The sequence below is a fragment of the Vitis riparia genome, chromosome 10 (assembly GCF_004353265.1).
Source record: "Vitis riparia cultivar Riparia Gloire de Montpellier isolate 1030 chromosome 10, EGFV_Vit.rip_1.0, whole genome shotgun sequence".
Taxonomy (NCBI): domain Eukaryota; kingdom Viridiplantae; phylum Streptophyta; class Magnoliopsida; order Vitales; family Vitaceae; genus Vitis; species Vitis riparia.
The window spans coordinates 18979042-18998892 of NC_048440.1; the positions used below are offsets into that span (position 1 = coordinate 18979042).

Below are 19851 nucleotides of genomic sequence, written 5' to 3' on the forward strand. Positions count from 1 at the left end.
AGAACGGCAGGCAACAACCACCATTCACCAATCGCAGCTGCTCCTCCAATGGCGGGGTCTTTGGAGTCACTGGTGGTGGGAAAAGTGATAGGAGATGTTGTGAACATGTTCACTCCGGCGGCGGAGTTCACAGTCCATTATGGGTCTAGACAAGTGGCTAATGGGCGCATGATTCCGCCCTCCGCTGCCGTGGATAAGCCCAAAGTCCAAATTCATGGACATCGTCTCTCTTCCAATCTCTACACTCTTGTATGTGTCTTCATTTCTTCTAGTTTTTTCACGTCTGTCGTTTGAATGAGAATGATTCTTTAATTTGTGACCATTGGATAGGTTATGGTGGACCCTGATGCTCCAAGTCCCAGTGAACCGGCTTTGAGAGAGTGGCTCCATTGGTAATTAATTCGTTTCCGCTATGTTTGGCTCATATTAAAAAAAAACGTGTTTGTCGAAACAGTCTGTTTTCGCACGTTTTTGTTCCTTTTTTTTTTCAAAAAAAAAAAAAAAAGAAACCTATTTTTTAATGGCATGTGAATAAACTTGATTGCAGGATTGTTGTGGATATCCCAGAGGGATGCGATGCAACCCAAGGTTTGTTCGTTTGCCTTTTATATATACAGTTTGAATTTTTGATGTTATAAAAGACAAATGAAATGGTGCGTGCATGGGTGCGATTGCAGGAAGAGAGGTGGTGCCCTACATGGGACCGCAGCCGCCGACCGGTATTCACCGCTACATTTTTACGCTCTTTAATCAGAAAGCTGCAGCAATGTCCGGGACTCTGCCGCCAGAAACCCGTAGCAATTTTAGCACACGCCAGTTCGCCGCCGGTAACGGACTTGGACCACCAGTGGCGCTCGTGTATTTTAACTCGCAGAAGGAGCGAACGAACAGAAAACGTTGACCGCTTTTAGCATTTTGATGTTGTGTTTTGACTCAATTTTTGCATGGGTATGGGTAGTATAATGCTATTCTAGACTGCTGATTGGTTATTCCTCTTAAATTTCCATGCTCTCAGCTCACCCAACATGCATATAATTAAATAAAGAGGAAACATATGAACTATGTTTGGTTTCTAAAATTTTGAAGGAAAATGGCAGGGAAATAAAATAACAAGCAAAATAGAAAAAAAAAATGTTTAAAATTATTAAATTATTTTTACATTTAAAAAAAGATTATTTATTTTTATTTATTATATAAAAATTAAATAATTTAAAAATACATAAAATTTTAATTAATTTTAATTATTTATATTTTTTATAATGAAATCAAACATCAAAAAAATCCTTTTTTTCATACTTTTTAGAACCAAACGTAATCATAAACTTTAAATGGCTTGAACCATGGATATGTCACATGAGATAGTTAGAAGCAGCCCTCAGCCATTAGGGCAGCCCAAAGTGAATGACAACGCTTGTCCCTTAGCCCAAGCCACGGTTGGATTGACCCAGGCCCAGCTCAATCTAGACCGATTCCCAGCCCTGTAGGCGAGTGACCCAATGTAAAGTCAAGTACCAGAGTCCGGGACTCCGGGGCATCGTATGGGTGAAATTTGGACAAAATTGAATGGGTTTGCCATGAGACAGAGACTTGTACCCGTATTAGGTATACATGTATTTAATTGGTAGACTTTTTATTCCATCCTGTGGTGTCCATCGCGTCACCACCAAAAGGAGAAGAAGAATGAAATAATAAATAAATAAATAAAAATAAAAATAAAAATAAAAAGAAAGAAAAAGGTAGACTTGTCGCAATTTGGAGCACGATCTACATCTCAAACTTGAGACTACAATTTTAGACGTGCTGAATCAACTCTTGGTAATTCTAAACTTTAAGACTCTTATGGAAAGTTGAGATTTTAAATACCAATATTTCTTATTTTATGGTAAAAAATATTTATAAAATAATACTAATACTAAGAATAATAATACTAAAAGATGCTGAAGGAAAATATCCGAACCTTTATCCTTTTTGATAAGTACGACAGTTCTCATTATTAAATCAAATTTAAAATTTCTACGTGGGGAATTGTAACGCCCTAACCCTAACCTTGCTTTGGGTAAAGTCTTAATTAATTAATTAAGAAAATAAAATTTTGGGCCTTGGGCTTGAGTTTTATGGATAGATTTTGGGCTTTTGAAAAATAATAATAAATAAATAAATAGAAGAAGGTAAAATTGTCTTTTCCCATTAGAAACTCTAAATATATATATTGGGCTATCTCTTAATATTTCATATAGAAGTTAGATTGTAGAGTTTTAAGATCGTTTTTCACACTTTGTATACCTCAAGGTAAGATACTTTTAACCTTAATTTAATACTTTAGATTGATTTTGTTTAGATTATTTGAAATAAATATTTTTTTAAACTGTTTAGGGATTTTTGTTTTTAATAATCTAGGTCTAGTTTAAGTATTATTTGTTTTTTTTAAAAAAAAATAATAATTGATAGAAAAGTATGTAGATAAATAAATTAACATTTAGACAAAATAAAATTAATAAATCTTAAATCTAGAGTTATTTTGATGAGGATTTGAAAAGAATAAATCAACTCTAGGATGAAAGTTTGAATTTTGTAGAAATATCTTAGGGATATGTACTTTTTATTTTTATTTGTAGAGAGTACAAAAAAAAGTGTTAGTTATAATCATAGGAATTATATATGAAGATTATAGGAATATTTTGGGGTGAAAGTTTGAGAATAGTACAATATGGTTATGAAGATTTTTGTAAGTATATTTTGGGGTTGAAAAAATAATTAGATGTTGGGAGTAATTGGTATTTCTTTAAGTCTTGTAAGTTGCATAAGTATTTTTGTTATACTTACAAAGTACTTAAGAATTAATTTTAATAAAGGGTTCAATAAATTATTTGGATGATTGGATGCTAGAACAACATTAGGTTAAAATTTCTTAGGAAAGAAAGTTGAGTAATTGTTTAGCAAAACAAGTTAAGTCAACTTAAGCAATGAAAATTGGATATTTCAGTAGAAGAATATTAATTTATCTAATTTTAGTACAAAGTTAAATAATAAATATATATGTATTTAGAGTATAATATTTATCATAACTTTATTTTAAAGATTTCTTTAAATCAGCTCATCTTCATTATTATTTATTTTATTTTATATTTATTATTATTTTTACTTCATAATTTTTTATTATTTTTTTACTTCATGATTTTTAAAACTTGTGGTTTTAATTTAAATGAATGAAAATATTATAATTTTAAATAAATTTATGATTATAAAATCATTTTTTGATTTAAAAATAAAATTTAAATTTAAATTCTTATTTTAATTTAAATTTCTAATTTGAAACTAATTTTATGATTTTTCAAATAAAATTTTAATTTTAAAATAATATATAAATTATTATTTTTGTTTTTATAATTATTTTTAATTTTAATAACATATAAATTATATATTTATGATGTCATCGGTTCAATCGCAATGCGACCCCTGATTCGACCAATGAACCATGAATCAGTAACTTTTCTAGTTCAATGACTGGTCCGTCTTTGAAAACATTGAGATTTTATCACATTTCTAAGTTAGTCAAATAAATTAATTTTTGTATGCAATGGAAATATGTTTTGTTATGGTCCTCGAGGCTTTATGAAAACTAGTATTAAGTGAGACATAATTAAATAATTTGGCCTTTTGGGTTGTACAATAGACATATAGTAGATGCTTCCCAATTTTTTCCATAATAAAATTCCACTTTTAGATATTTTTTTAGGATTTATTTTGTAAACTCTTTTGTTCTAATTACATGCTGATTGTTATGTGTAGTAACTTAATTGTGATTTAATATGGTATTAATTGAGATATAATTAATTAATTTAAACTTTTGATTGTGATTTAGACATGTTGAGAAAGTTCTATATTTTTTTATCCCAATGAAATAACCTCTCTAGATATTTATTTATGAACTATTTTGTAAAAACTTCTATTACTAATGATGATTTGCATGTTTTTAGAAATTTGATCATTCTTTTTTGGCATGCTTACAAGTCTTCTTTATTATTGATTCCCATTGCAGATGTATTATACACATTAGTTGAATCTTCACTTAGATTCAAATTCTCTATTTGATATTTTCTCTAGATTAATTCTTATAGGTGAACATAAGTTGACTAATTTTGAATTTGTAAACATGATTATTGTATCTTGTTCCTTTGAACTCATTCCTTGTCATCTTTGATTCCTTGATTTGAGACATGTGCTATATATGAGATTAATCTATAATTTCATATTCACTATCATTACTTGTGAACTAACTCTCTTATTTTAAGGAAGTGTTTAACATGCTATTAAAATACATTTTCTCTTTTTCTTTATTATTACTTCTTTGAGGATGCATGCTTGCTTGAGTGTTCTTTGATTATACTTACATTATTGTTTTGTTATATATTTCTTGATTTATGGTATCCATTAATTTACAAATCAATTATCATAGTTACCTTAATTTAATTAGTAGAGACCTATTTTAGGGTCTTAAGGGTTGCTACTTTATGATACCTTCTCGTTAAGTAATATGATCCCAGTACTTTAACTTGATTTTCAAAAACATGTTTTTCCAAATAAGGAATCATGTTATTTTTAGGTTTTTATTTTTTAAAAAATAAAAAAAAATAAGTGACGATTCTAATCTTTACAAAAATTAGTTTTTCACTAAAAAAGAGTCTCGCCAATGAGAGGGGCCAAAATTTGTTGTTGTTTTGGTTCCTTTGTTGACCTTAGTTGTTTTTTCTTTTTTCCTCCACCATAATTGTTGGTTCGTTGAGTATGCGGTGTTGTGAATAAGTTGGGGTCATTGCAAGCATCATTAAGCCTTGGAAACATTTCATGGTAGCCGTGCTTAATAATCCTCTAAAAAACAAATTTTATATATAAAATACACTTATAGAAATATTAAATTTTAAATCAATAGTGATTTAGAATATGTTTAACAGTGATTTTTATTTTTCAAGTATTAAAGATGCTAGAAATACTTTCTACAATCACTGTTAAACATACTCTTAGTATATTTACATTGCATTTTTAAGGGGTATAGATGAAATTAATTCTTTTTTATTTTACTTTCTAAGTTTAAAAAATTATATTAATTATTTAAATAAAATAATATTGAGAAGAGATTCATACTTATTAGCTTAAATTATTCAACAATAAAAAAATCAATTAGAGAGGTTGTAAAAATAAAATTATATTGTTTCATATCATTTCCTTTCTAGGAAGGAATATAGCCTCTAAGGTAAAAACATAAAATACCTCAAATATATACAATATAGCTGAAATATTTACATGTAAAGATCGTAAAAACTTCAATATAGCTTTGAATTGTAATATAATCCAAGGGCCAAAAATGTTTACATGTAAAGAATGACAATTTTACGGGTAAATCGGGTCACCCGTGCGAGTATGAGAATATCTTATTTGGGTATATAAGAGGTTTGAGGAGTATATAAAAACCCGAATTGGGTTTGGGAAGGGGATGAGTCTTGCAGTTAATGCCTCGCCCTGTATATGAATTACCAATTTACCCTTATAGCTTTACAAAATACCCAAAAAGTCCTTCATATATATAATCATTTCTTCCTCGAGATCCAAGGTTCTTTTGCTCCTAAGATAGTAAAAGAGCTTTCGTTTTCTCATTTCTTCCTAAATTGCTTCGTCCCGTTTCACCCTAAAAGCATAGTTTTTGCTCTAAAAACCAAAATACCAAATTCGTAAACAACAAATTATTAGGGTTTCTATGGATTCTTCATTTCCAGGTAAGAAACCCCTAAGTTTTGAGGCTTTGTTAGAAATGTCTTGTTTTTAATATTTTTCTGGTTTTAGTTGATGAATTTGAGATTTTTTGGGTTGTTTATTTGTAGATCTGTGTATTTTGTTCTTATACGTGCAGTTTGTAGTTTTGTTGCACAACAAATGATTAATTAAATGTGGATGAGGAGATAACACAATATGGGTGTCATCGGAGTATGAATCATTTTGAAAAAGGTTCTTTATAACTTAAATATGAGAACCCAGATAGTGTTTATTGAAATTCCATAGACCCATGTTTTGTAAAAACATATTCTGTAAAAACATAATTCTCGAAAACACATTTGAGACGGGAATGAGATTATCAGCTCTTTTGTAAATGGGCATGAGGAACACCAACTTGCCCCACCTCGAGTTTGGGACGAGGATGAGAAAAAAATTATATAATCGGGACGGAAATGAGGTAGGGGTGGCCCGTCCCATACCCGCCACGTTGCCATCCTTACTGGTGGGATTTCTTGTTCCCATTTTTGTCCTAAGTGGGATGTCACGTCTTTCTCTTAGTCAATTTTCTTACACAATTCTTTACCCTAATTTAAGCATTGAAACTAAAATAAACTAAATTTCAAAGTAATGGAATAGTACACCAATTACAAGAATGAGTTCAAGGAATAACCACAAAGAGCAACTGAGCAACGGTGACCTGAACATGCTGTTGACGCAAAACACCTTTAACCACCGGAGTAAGGGGCACTGAGTTCCTCTCATCTTCCTTTATTTTGTGACTTGCTATGCGACAATTTTGAATATTGGTGGATAAGGAAAGAAATAATAGAGGATATTTGGTTGCATGGAAAATAGGGTTATATGGCGACTAAAAATGTTTTCCAGCACCTTATATCAACATCCAATGGCTAGATTTGAATTGTAATATAATCCAAGGGCCAAAAATGTTTTACAATAATTTCTTTTTTTTCTCAACGATTATTTTTACCTTTTTCTTCTATAAATAATTAATTTTCTTCTCATTCGCTATTATCTCAAAGCTTCATAAAATAAGAGTTCTGGTTTTATGTTCACTGCAAATCAAGTTTCAAGATGAAAACTTTGTTAAGGTATGTTAATGAATTAATTATATTTAAATTTAAATTATGTAATTAGTTTAATTAGATTATTTTTATATTGAACTTAATTAAAATTAATATTATATGATACAATTTTTCAATAAAATAGCTTCAACATAGGAATTATTATTTGATTTATCATTTGTTTTTGTAGTTTTTATCTCATATTTTTTTCAAATTTTAGTTCCATAGTTCCCAAATTTCTGGGAACACTTTCCTATGTTTTCACTATTGCATACAAACAATAGGGTATGATGAGAACAAAAGTGCTCATAGTTTCCTCACTCGCATAACCTTTTCCAGAAAACCATCCAAGAAGAACAGACAAAGCCGCCTTACAGTGCTTTGACACATGACATAAGTATCCCACTTTCTGGTATAAGAATAGGACATGAGATGATTTGACAAATTGCAGAAAGGTGTGAAGGGAATCAAGCCGAATTCCTAACCTGTGAGAAAAAAAAAGAAAAAAAAAACAATCACACACACAAGACAATATTTACGTGGTTCGACAATTTGCCTACGTCTATGGAGTTGCAGAAATATCACTATTATCAGGGAAGAATACAGAGTACTACAATTGCAACTACAATATTTTCTCTCTATATATAACGCAACAACCACACCACACTAAAAAACCCTAATTACAAAAGGTGGTTCCACAATGGGCTAAATGGACCCAAAAAATATTGCACGAATATTGCACATTAAAAAACCACGCAATATTATTCGGGTCGGGTCGTCAAACCATATCAAACAAAACTAGGCCCCACAAAGCCCAACAAATCTCCCACTTGGAGACTAGTTCAATCACCAATATCAAACCGCTATCTTCTAAGAAACAATCCTTTATCCTTGCAACTCATCCTCCTGTCGTCAAGCTAGAAGACCAATTGAAGCTGCACACAACTTCAACTTCTCAATAGTGACACCTTTAGTCAACATGTCTGCCGGGTTCTTAGATCCACAAATCTTCTCAAGTATTACCAATTTATCTTCAACAAGGTAACGGATAAAGTGGTATTTTGTTTGTATATGTTTCGATTTTGAATGAAAAACCGAATTTTTGGCAAGAAAAATTGCACTCTGACTATCACTGTGTAGAATGCCCATCTCCTGCTTTTTACCCAATTCATCTAAGAAACCATGTAGTTAAATCATCGCTTTTCCAACTTCAGTTGTTGCAACATACTTAGCTTCTATAGTAGACAAAGTAACAATCTTCTGTAGATTTAAAGCCCATGATATAGTTGTACCACCTAGAGTGAAAACAAACCCAGTAGTACCCTTTCTACTATCAATATCACCAGTAAAATCAGCATCTACATAACCCTACAGTTTCAAACTTGCACCTGTGAAGCAAAGACATGTATCTAATGAACCTTTCAGATTTCTTAGAATCCACTTGACTGTCTCCCAATGCTGCTTTCCAGGCCTACTCATGAATCTGCTCACAACTCCTACTGTATGTGCAATGTCTGGCCTTGTACGCACCATAACATACATTAAGCTGCCAATAACTGAGGCATAAGGCACTTTACTCATATGGTCCATTTCTTCTTCTGTCTTCGGTGACTGTTCTTTGCTTAGTTTGAAATGACTACCTAAGGGTGTGCTAACTGGTTTAGCTTCATTTATGCTGAACCTGTTGAGAACTTTCTTCACATACTCTGATTGTGAAAGCTTCAATGTACCATTAGTCTTGTCTCTAATGATTCTCATACCAAGGATTTGCTTTGCAGCTCCCAAATCCTTCATTGCAAACTGTTTGGACAATTGCTTTTTCATATTATTAATCTTCTCAATGTCAGACCCTACAATAAGCATATCATTCATATACAACAGTAATATGATGTAAGAATCGTCAAAAGACTTAACATAGCAACAGTGATCAGCTTCACATCTCTTGAACCCAATTCTATGCATAAAACTGTCAAACTTCTTGTACCATTGTCTAGGAGCTTGTTTAAGGTCATACAAGCTCTTTCTTAGTTTGCAGACTAGATTCTCTTGTTCTTGAACAATGAACCCTTCTGGCTGAATCATGTAAAGGTCTTCTTCCAAGTCACCATGAAGGAATGTTGTCTTCACATCTAATTGCTCAAGATGTAAGTTTTCTGCAACCACCATTCCCAGTACAAGTCTGATTGTTGACATCTTCACAACCGGAGAAAATATCTCTATGTAGTCAATGCCCTCCTTCTGCTGGAACCCTTTAACAGCTAATCTGGCCTTGTAACGTTTGCTACCATCATGCTCATTCTTTATTCTGTATACCCACTTGTTGTGCAAAGCTTTATTTCTTACTGGCAATTCAGTCAATTCCCATGTCTGATTCCTCAACAAGAAATCCATCTCATCTTTCATGGCTAACTCCCACTTGCTTGAATTCTCATTTTGAAAGGCTTCATCATAATACTCTGGCTCACCACCATCAGTCAACAAGAGATAATTTAAAACAGGTGAATAACGCTGCGAAGGTCTAATGTTCTTGGAAGATCTGCGAACTTCAGCTACAGGTGTACTCAGATCTACCTGTGAATTTACATTCTCCTTATCTTCTTCACCCCCTTTTTGGACAATACTTTCAATCAATTCATCTAAGTTGACAAACTCAGATTCCTTTTGATCTATCTCTATAACATCTGACACTATAATTGACCTGTCCTTGTACATAACTTGTTCATTAAATATCACATTTCTACTTCTAATGATTTTCATGTTTTGTTCATCACAAAACCTATAGCCAAATTTCTCATCACCATAGCCAATGAAAAAACATATTTTAGACTTTGCATCAAGTTTACTACAAGCATCAGAATCAATATGAACATAAGAAACACAACCAAAAACTTTTAAATGTGAAAGTTTTACCTCTTTACCGTTCTAAACCTCCTCAGGAAGTCTGAACTCCATCAGAACTGATGACCCTCGGTTTATCAGGTAAGCTGTAGTGCTAACAACATTAGCCCAAAAAGTTTTTGGTAGTCCAGCATGCAATCTCATACTTCTAGCATGCTCATTGAGAGTTCTGTTCATGCGTTCAGCCACACCATTCTGTTGTGGTGTCCCAGGAATGGTTTTCTCCATCCTAATTCCCTATGCAGCACAATACTCACTGAACCCTTCATCTATGTATTCTCTTCCATTATCCGACCTCAAACATTTTACTTTCAAACATGTTTTTTTGTCTCAACCATGACCTTCCACTTCTTAAAAGTTTCAAATACATCAGATTTATTTTTTCAGAAAATAAACCCATACCTTTCTGCTTGAGTCATAAATAAAAGTGATGTAATACCTTGAACCTCCAAGGAATGCAATCGGAGAAGGCCCCCACAAATCAATGTGTACTAGTTCCAATTTTTCAGCCTTCGGTGTCCTGCTAGTTTTTAGGAAGCTCACATTTTTTTGCTTTCCTAATATGCAACTTTCACACATGTCAAAATCAATGGACTTCAATTTTGGTAATTTTCTTTTTGACAGCAGCATCTTCATCCCTTTCTCACTCATGTGACCAAGTCTACGGTGCCATAGGTTTGTATTAGTACTTGCATTAGTAACTGTAATTGTGTCTCTTGGACTTGAGGTCATATATAGAGTACCAGTCTTCTTTCCACGAGCCAATACCCTAGCTCCCTTTGTAACCTTCCAAGTACCACCAATAAATAGTATTGCATGTCTTTCATCATCAAGTTGTCCAACAGAAATCAGATTCCTCCCCAGGTTAGGAATATGTCGAACCTTTTCCAGTAACCAAACAGACCCATTGGGCAACAATATTAGAACGTCTCCCAGACCCACAACATCCAAGGTTGAACCATCAGCCAAATACACCTTACCAAAATCACTTATAGCATAATTCTATATGATTTCTCAGTGTGGAGTGGTATGAAACGAAGCTCCTGAATCCAAAACCCAATCATCAAGTGGACTGTCTACTACAAGAAGTAATACATCATGCACCTCTTCTATTACAACATTAGCAGAATCATCTTCATTTTTCTTCTTAGGACTTTTACATTGCCTTCTAAAGTGACCTGTTTTCCCACAGTTCCAACATTGTACTTGTTGGCCTGATCTAGATTTGCTTCTATTCCGATTAGAATTTCTAGATTTTGATCTACCCCGGTTTGAATTTCTGTCATTACCTCTGTCTTTTGTTTCAAGGTTTAGGGCAGAACCAGATCTTGAGGTTTCGTCTGCATCTCTTCGGCGAATCTCCTCAGTTGGAATTAAATCTTATATATCATTGTACTTGAGCTTTTCCTTTCCTGTAGAATTGCTTACTGTCATCCTCATTGCCTCCCAACTGTTTGGCAAAGAAGCCAAGATGATCAGAGCATGAATCTCATCATCAAAATCAATTTCTACAGATGACAATTGATTTGTGATTGTATTAAATTCATTCAGATGTTGTGCTACTGATGCATTCTTTGTCATATTCAAATTGAACAATTTCTTTATCAGATGCACCTTATTGTTTGCGAATGGATTTTCATACATACCGGACAAAGCCTTCATCAGATATATTGTGGTCTTCTCCTTTACAACATTGTGTGCAACAAACCTAGACAGAGTTAACCTAATAACTCCTAGAACCTGTCTGTCAAGAAGCGCCCATTCCTCAGCCTTTATACTCTTAGGTTTTGTCTCCAAAAGAGGTAGATGCAATTTCCTCCCATAGAGATAATCTTCAATTTGTATCCTCCAATACGCAAAGTCTGTACCATCAAACTTTTATATTCTAGACGTCTTTCATGCTTCCTCTGCCATTGCTCCCACTCAAACCTAACCTTAGGCTCTGATACCAGTTGAAGGGAATCAAGTCGAATTCCCAACCTGTGAGAAATAAAAAAAAAAAAAAAACACACACGCCAAAGAAAAAAACAATCACATGCACAAGACAATATTTACGTGGTTCGGCAATTTGTTTATGTCTACGGAGTTGTAAGGATATCACTATTATCAGGGAAGAATACAGAGTACTACTATTGTGGCTATAATATTTTCTCTCTATATATAACACGACAATCACACCACACTAAAAACCCTAATTACAAAAAGTGGTTCCACAATGGGCTAAACGGGCCCAAAAAATATTGCACATTAAAAAATCACGCAATATTATTCGGGTCGGGTTGTCAAACCAAATCAAACAAAACTAGGCTCCACAAAACCCAACAAGGTGGGGGTAGCAGTACGACATTATTGATTATTCTGATATGTGGAGGCGGAAGGCTATTAATGCATTTAGGTTGGTAGACATTTAGGTTTGACGTGTTGGATATCAAAATTTTAATTAATATATATAAAATATTATAGTGATTATTTTTTAAGTTTGTCCATGATTATAATTTACAGTGACGTCAAAACCCTTGAAGAGATGAGGCTTAACTCAACCATCGAATAAAGAAGAGAAATTAGCCGCGGGCTTGCCTTCACCATGTCTCAACTTTATGGTGCAATTCTGAGAGTGTTGAAACAACAGGTTATTGGACTTTCCTTGTAGGAAAGTGAAAAGTGAGGCAACTGAGGGTATATGTATAAAATCAAGCACAACGATAATGTTGTGGTATTATTCACATTGATTTACAAGAGTATATATATAACTGTAGACAGAAATAATAGGAAAATATTGGCCTAACCCTTAAGAATCCATATGAAAGAGGAAAAGCCAACAGTAGAAGACATGGGTGTTAATATTCTCTACTTTGCTGTTTGGGGAAATTTTTTTGAAAAGATAGAAAGAAACCCTCTCTATAAAGTGAGAATAATAAATAAGGTGGTTTCGTATTTACAGATGAGCGGTTTCTTGGGTCATTTTGGTGCCAAATGAGAAATGAAGAGTTTTTTAGCAGCTGCGTGAGGAGTCTTTCTGCTTCTATGAGGAGTCTTTCTACTGCTATGTGAGGAGTCTTTCTGCAGAGAGAGAATGAAGTGAGTTCTCTATTTCCAGTTCCACTTTCAATTTCTTTCAAATTCCTGTAAAGCCCACATCAGTGGCGGGGCTAGGAATTTTTCCTTCGCGGGGGACAAAGATTATAAATGAAGTTTGGAATAGTTTGGTAACCTTGTTCTTGCTCTACAAATTCTGTAATTCTAGATTCTAATAATGAATAAACACAATATATCAAAATTTTCCTTTATAGAAAGACTCCTCTCACAGAAGCAGAAAGACTCCTCACACAACAGCAGAAAGACTCCTCACAGAAGCAGAAAGACTCCTCACGCAACTGCTGAAAAACTCTTCATTTCTCGTTTGGCACCAAAATGACCCGAGAAACCGCCCATCTGTAAATACGAAACCACTTTGTTTATTATTCTCACTTTATAGAGAGGGTCCCCTTCTATCTTTTCAAAAAAAATTCGCAAACAGCAAAGCAGAGAATATCAACACCCATGCCTTCTACTGTTGGCTTTTCCTCTTTCATATGGATCCTTATGGGTTATGCCAATATTTTCCTATTATTTATGTCTACAGTTCTATATATACTCTTGTAAATCAATGTGAATAATCCACAACATTATTGTTGTGCTTGATTTTATACATATACCCTCAGTTGCCTCACTTTTCACTTTCCTACAAGGAAAGTCCAATAACCTGTTGTTTCAACCATTCTCGGAATTGCACCATAAAGTTGAGACATGGTGAAGGCAAGCCCGCGACTAATTTCTCTTCTTTATTCGATGGTTGAGTTAAGTCTCATCTCTTCAAGGGTTTTGACGTCACTGTAAATTATAATCATGGACAAACTTAAAAAATAATCACTATAATATTTTATATATATTAATTAAAAATTTGATATCCAACACGCCAAACCTAAATGCCTACCAACCTAAATGCATTAATAGCCTTCTGCCTCCACATATCAGAATAATCAATAATGTTGTACTGCTACCCCCACCTTATTGGGTTTTGTGGAGCCGAGTTTTGTTTGATCTGGTTTGACAACCCGACCCGAATAATATTGCGTGGTTTTTTAATGTGCAATATTCGTGCAATATTTTTTGGGCCCGTTTAGCCCATTGTGGAACCACTTTTTGTAATTAGGGTTTTTAGTGTGGTGTGATTGTCGTGTTATATATAGAGAGAAAATATTGTAGCTACAATAGTAGTACTCTGTATTCTTCCCTGATAATAGTGATATCCCTACAACTCCGTAGACGTAGACAAATTGCCGAACCACGTAAATACTGTCTTGTGCATATAATTAGGGTTTTTAGTGTGGTGTGATTGTTCTATATATACTCTTGTAAATCAATGTGAAACCCATGGGGCTACATATATAAAGTATACTCATGAAAGTTACCTCATCCATTATCTCACTCTTGTGCACGAGAAATATCTTATACCACTTATAGGCCCAACTTAGACATATTAACAAAATACCACACAAATAAAATAATCCACGCGCACAAGGATATAATCCGCTGGCACAAATGTGCACCAAGACCTACCTCCACCATGCAATTATAAATATTAAATCCATCCATTCCCCATTCTTTGATTTCTATCCTAAATAGTAAACCTTTTTATTTTATTTTTTATTTTTGTCACATCTAATCCCTAGACTATGATTTATTCATAATGTATCGTCTAATCCCTAAACTATGATTTGTTATATTTTTTTATAATCTAAAATATTTATATAAATATTTTTATTAGTTTTTTGTTTTATAATCATGGACAACTTAGAAAGTAATCACTATAATATTTTATTTATATCAATTAAAAATTTGATATCCAACATGCTGACCTAAATGCCTACCAACTTAAATGCTTTGATAACCTTCCTCATCCACATATCAGAATAAATCAATAATCCTGTACTACTACCGAGGTTTCTGCAATTTGTCAAATCATCTCATGTCCTATTCTTATACCAGAAAGTGGGATACTTATGTCATGTGTCAAAGCACTATGTCAAAGCACTGTAAGGTGGCTTTGTCTGTTCTTCTTGGATGGTTTCCTGGAAAAGGTTATGCGAGTGACGAAGCTATGGGCACTTTTGCTCTCATCATACCCTATTGTTTGTATGCATTTAAATATAATTAATTCGTTAACATACCAATTTGGACAACAAAAAAGAAAAACTAGGAGTAGATAAAGCTTTCGTGAATATGTTTGCAATTTGAAGCTTGGAAGAAATGTACTAAGGTGAAACAAATCATTGCTTGAACTTATCTTGAAACAAGTGACAATCAATCTCCAAATGTTTGGTACATTCATGAAATTGTCACACCAAAGAGGAATAGGGAGAAAAGGAAGAAAACCAAAATCTTGTAAGAGATAAGATATCCATTGCAATTCACAAACAATGGAACCCATGCTTCTGTATTCTACTTCAACATAAGAACGAGACATAGTAGTTTGTTTCTTGGTTTTCCAAGAAATCAAAGCTGATCCAAATAAAATATAGCAACCAGTAAGAGACTTCCTAGTGTTAATGCAGGAGGCCCAATCAACATCACAATAAGCTTGAAGCTTAAGAGAATTACTAGAAGGAAAAAATAATTCTTTAGATGGACAACCCTTGAGATAGCGTAGAACATGTAAGGCAACATCCTAACGAGCTTGACAAGGAGCATAACAAATTGACTTAGGTGTTGAACAACATAAGTAATATTAGGTCAAATAAATCCCAAATAAAGAAGACGTCTAATTATCATTTTAGAAAATTGTAAAAAGCCCATAATTATAGAAAATTTGTGGCTTGGAGGAAGGGAGTAGTAGCGGGTTTGACGCCTATTAAACCTGCATCCTTAAGAATTTCTAGAACATACTTTCTTTGATTGACATATGTACCAGTACTAAAATGAGCTATCTCAAAACCACGAAAATACTTAACATAACCAAGATTTTTAATTGTAAACTAAGAATGCAGAAATTTCTTAACAGCAACAATATCATCCTTATTAGTTCTTGTGACTAAAACATTATCCAGATAAACAATCAAGGTTAGAAAAACATGGTCTAATTGTTTGACAAACAAACAATTATCATGAACTGATTGATGAAAACCAAATTTTTGCAATTTTCTTGTAAGTTCAGAATTCCACTGCCTTGATGCATGTTTAAGACCATATAAAGATCATTTGAGTTTACCTATTTGACCTAGTATAGCCTTAGTATAATCTTCTAGAGGCTGCATATAGACTTCTTCTTCCAAATAACCTTGTAAGAAAGCATTATTTATATCTAATTGATGAATTGGCTAAGACTTTGCAATAGTAATAGCTAGGAACAACTTGATAGTAACAAGTTTAGCAACAGGTGAAAAACTGTCAAAATAATCTATCTCTTCTATTTGATTATAACCCTTCGCCACTAGTCTTCCTTTAAATTGATCAACACTACCATCAGGTTTAAATTTAACCTTGTAGACCCATTTGGAACCAATGGCTTTCTTACCTGCAAGTAAATTTGTTAAATCCCAAGTATGATTATCTTTTAGAGCAATAAGCTCTTTGTTCATTGCTACAACCCATTTTTCATGAACACTAGCCTGTTTTCTGTTCTTGGATATGTGACACATTAGCAAGAGAAGCCATATATGATGGAGAAAAGGTATAAGAAGGAATGAATGGAAAGGTGTTGGGTGTATAGGACGAATTAGGATCAAGAGTTGTGAATGAAGAAACATTGTCAGTAGATGAAGTAATAAAATCTATAAGATTTGAAACAAATTCATTCAACCAAGTTGGTTTTCTTTTAACTTGAGTCTTTTGCCTTGGAGGTAAAACAAGAGGAGTAGATATAGAAGAAGTAGAGGGCAAGACAGGTAGAGTAGATATAAATGAATTAGAATGTGTAGAAGAATGAGAAATAAGAAGAACATTAGTGGTATCTACATTAATAGGAATAGATGACAATGATGGAGTAGAAACACAAGGAAAAATGTTCTGATAAGGAAAATTGTCCTCATGAAACACAATATCTCTAGAAATGTAGATGTGATGAAAATGTAAATCATAAGCTTTATAAGCCTTTTGAATAGGGACATAGCCAATAAAAACACATTTAAAATCTTGAGAAGCAAATTTATCTTTATGAGGTTTTGTATTAATAACATAATAAAGGCAACCAAAGCATTTTAAAACATTATAATCATGTAATTTGTCATGCAAATTTTAATGCAAATTTGTCATGCAAAAGCTCATAAGGAGTTTTCCAAGAAAGAAATGAGCTAGGAAATTTGTTAATGATATAAGTAGTAGTTAAAATGGAATTACCCTAAAATTTCTTTGGTAAACGTGTTTGAAACATAAGAGAACTTGTAATTTGTAGCAAATGTTTATGTTTTCTTTCCACAACACCATTTTGTTGTGGTGTGTAAACACAAGATTTTTTATGCATGATGCCTAAAATGGAAAATAATTTATGACATTCTATATTGACAAACTTTGTTTCATTATCAATTCTAACAATTTTAACCTAATTATGGAATTGAGTTTGAACCATTTTGAAAAAAAAAAATTCAAAGTGTCAACTGTTTGATGTTTGTGGTGTAGTAGAAAAGTCCAAGTAGCACGACTATAGTCATTTACAATAGTTAAAGCATAATGTGCTCTTGAAATGGAAGGCTGTGTATAGGGTCCCCAAATATCTAGGTGAATCAAATAAAAAATATGACCTGCATGACTTTGACTTGTAGGAAATGCTAGTTCATGTCGCTTTGATAGATGACAAATATCACAAGAAACAAAAGATTCCACGGAAGAGTTTTGAAGGAAATGTAAATGCTGTAAAACCATAGACAAAGCATGTCCAAGTCTCTTGTACCAAAGGAACTCAGAAGGTATTGCAACTTTATTTATGTAGTAGGTATTAGTACATGAAGGAATAGCAAATGATTTAACAAAATAAAAACATGACTAATCCAAATATGTATAGACTTCTTATCACTTTACCAATTGCCAAAACTTCTTTAGTCTTCAGGTCCTATAGAACACAGTAGGTAGGAGAAAAAATGAATCTAATATGAGCTATCTTTGTAAGCTTATGCACGGATAATAAGTTGAATTTAAAACTAGGCACATGTAAGGTTTCTAAAAGCACTATTCTAGGATGTAAAGTCACATTTCCAACATGATGTACAATTTTGATTGATCCATCTAGTAAGTACATAAGTGTCGGTTTAGTTAAAATGGTTGGATGATCGATTAGGTTCAAATTAGTGCACATATGGTTTGATGCTCCTATGTCAATAATCCAAGTTCCAGGTTATAATAAATTAAGAGTATTTAGTGCATACTTAAGAATGGTACCTGCTAATTCTCCAAAGTGAGCAAGATTTATGTAATTGCCACCCACAACTGTTTTACCCTTCATGTATTTAGCTATCTCCTGTTGTATAATCTCGGCTATAAAACTTGTTAATTCTACATTTTTATCAGTCTTTTGATCACAAACAACATCCAGAGGCGTGTCAATCACATTGGCTGTCAATTTACTTGGTACCTTTTCTTTTTGCTCCTGTAGTTGTCTAAACCAATTCAAATAACCATGTAGCTTAAAACAAGTGTCTCTTACATGTCCATTTGTATTGCAGTGGTCATAATGTCTGTCACTCTTCTTCTTAGCATATTTCTTCTTAAAAATCCCTCTATTAGCTCCATTTTTCTTAAAATTTTGTGATCTCACAGACATAACACTATTTCTAGTATTATCTATAAAGGACATTTGCACATGTCTTTGTTTTTCAACCCTTAAAACCATAGAATAGGCTATAAAGGACATTTGCACATGTCTTTGTTTTTCAACCCTTAAAACCATAGAATAGGCTATAAAGGACATTTGCACCTGTCTTTGTTTTTCAACCCTTAAAACCATAGAATAGGCTTTGTTAACATTGGGTAGAGGATCCATCAACAAAATTTGATTTCGAATATGATCAAAACTATCATTTAGTCCCATCAAGAACTATATTAGATTATTAAAAGTAGTAATTTATGCTACTGATTCAGTTACTCCACAGGTGCATTAAGGAATATGCATTAGACATGTAAGTTCATCCCACAATTTCTTTAGTTTTGTATAATATTGTACCACATACATTGAACCTTGTGAAATAAAACTATGTTCCCTTTGTACTTGATACAATAAAAGCCCATTGGATTCACCAAATATCTCTTCTAGTTCATTCCATAGTTCTCTTGTAGAAGTAGTATGTAAAAAGTCCTCAATAATTTTCATAGAAATAGAGTTCAAAATCCAAGAGATTACCATACAATCTACTTTATTTCATTGCTCAAAATCAATAGAATCTTCATCTAGCATCTTACATTTTCCATTTATGAACCCTAATTTCACCTTAGCACCTAAAGCAATTTTCATAGAATGATTCCAAGAGAGGTAGTTATTACCTGTTAATGGAATTGATACCAACACCATTCCTAGATGATCCGAGCTCTGTAGACCAAGAGGATCTTCATTGTTGTATGTTTTTACTTCCAGAACTTCACTTGCAGTCGAATCTTTTCTAGATCCAGGAACTGAATTCCTTAAATCACCAACCACGGTTATGCTAAGAAACAAAAGAGAATAGTCATAAATTATGGCTAAGAATCAAGTCAAGAATGATAGATTATGGGTCTGATACCATGAAAAATTATCAATTATCTTGCTATTGATGCAAGCAAAAAACAAAAGTAAAGTGTATAACAACAAAAAATTGAAGTAGTTTCTAATTTTCTCTCCATTAAAATGTACAAGCGTGTGAGTATTTATATACAAAAAATTGAGTTAAATAATAAAATAACAAACTACAATGACAACCGGAAAACAACAAACTATTAACTAAAAAACTAATTGCTAATTAAGTTGAGACTTAACTACTAATTTTCTGTATATATTGAAACCTAATCTATCATTAGCACTTAAAAGATGAGTGTTATTTATTTCATCAATTAATATTTAATTATAATTTTTTTAATAGTTTTATGGGGTGGGTGTGGGGTT

The 19851-nt window shown here is 32.9% G+C and overlaps 1 protein-coding gene across 1 annotated transcript; it reads left to right on the top strand.

Moving 5' to 3' along the window:
• Window positions 1-992, top strand: LOC117924169 (protein MOTHER of FT and TFL1-like). Its single transcript, XM_034842752.1, has 4 exons — window positions 1-249; window positions 331-392; window positions 548-588; window positions 678-992. The coding sequence occupies exons 1-4, from the start codon at window positions 49-51 to the stop codon at window positions 899-901; spliced, it is 528 nt and encodes a 175-aa protein (XP_034698643.1). The 5' UTR covers window positions 1-48; the 3' UTR covers window positions 902-992.
• The last annotated feature ends 18859 nt before the right edge of the window (window positions 993-19851 follow it).

What these genes read in the sequence shown, in the direction of transcription:
- LOC117924169 (XM_034842752.1), top strand. Translation starts at nt 49, where the DNA reads ATGGCGGGGTCTTTGGAGTCACTGGTGGTGGGAAAAGTGATAGGAGAT. An exon ending in TTGAGAGAGTGGCTCCATTG is followed by an intron (nt 393 to 547) that starts GTAATTAATTCG and finishes ACTTGATTGCAG; the next exon opens with GATTGTTGTGGATATCCCAG. An exon ending in GGGATGCGATGCAACCCAAG is followed by an intron (nt 589 to 677) that starts GTTTGTTCGTTT and finishes GTGCGATTGCAG; the next exon opens with GAAGAGAGGTGGTGCCCTAC.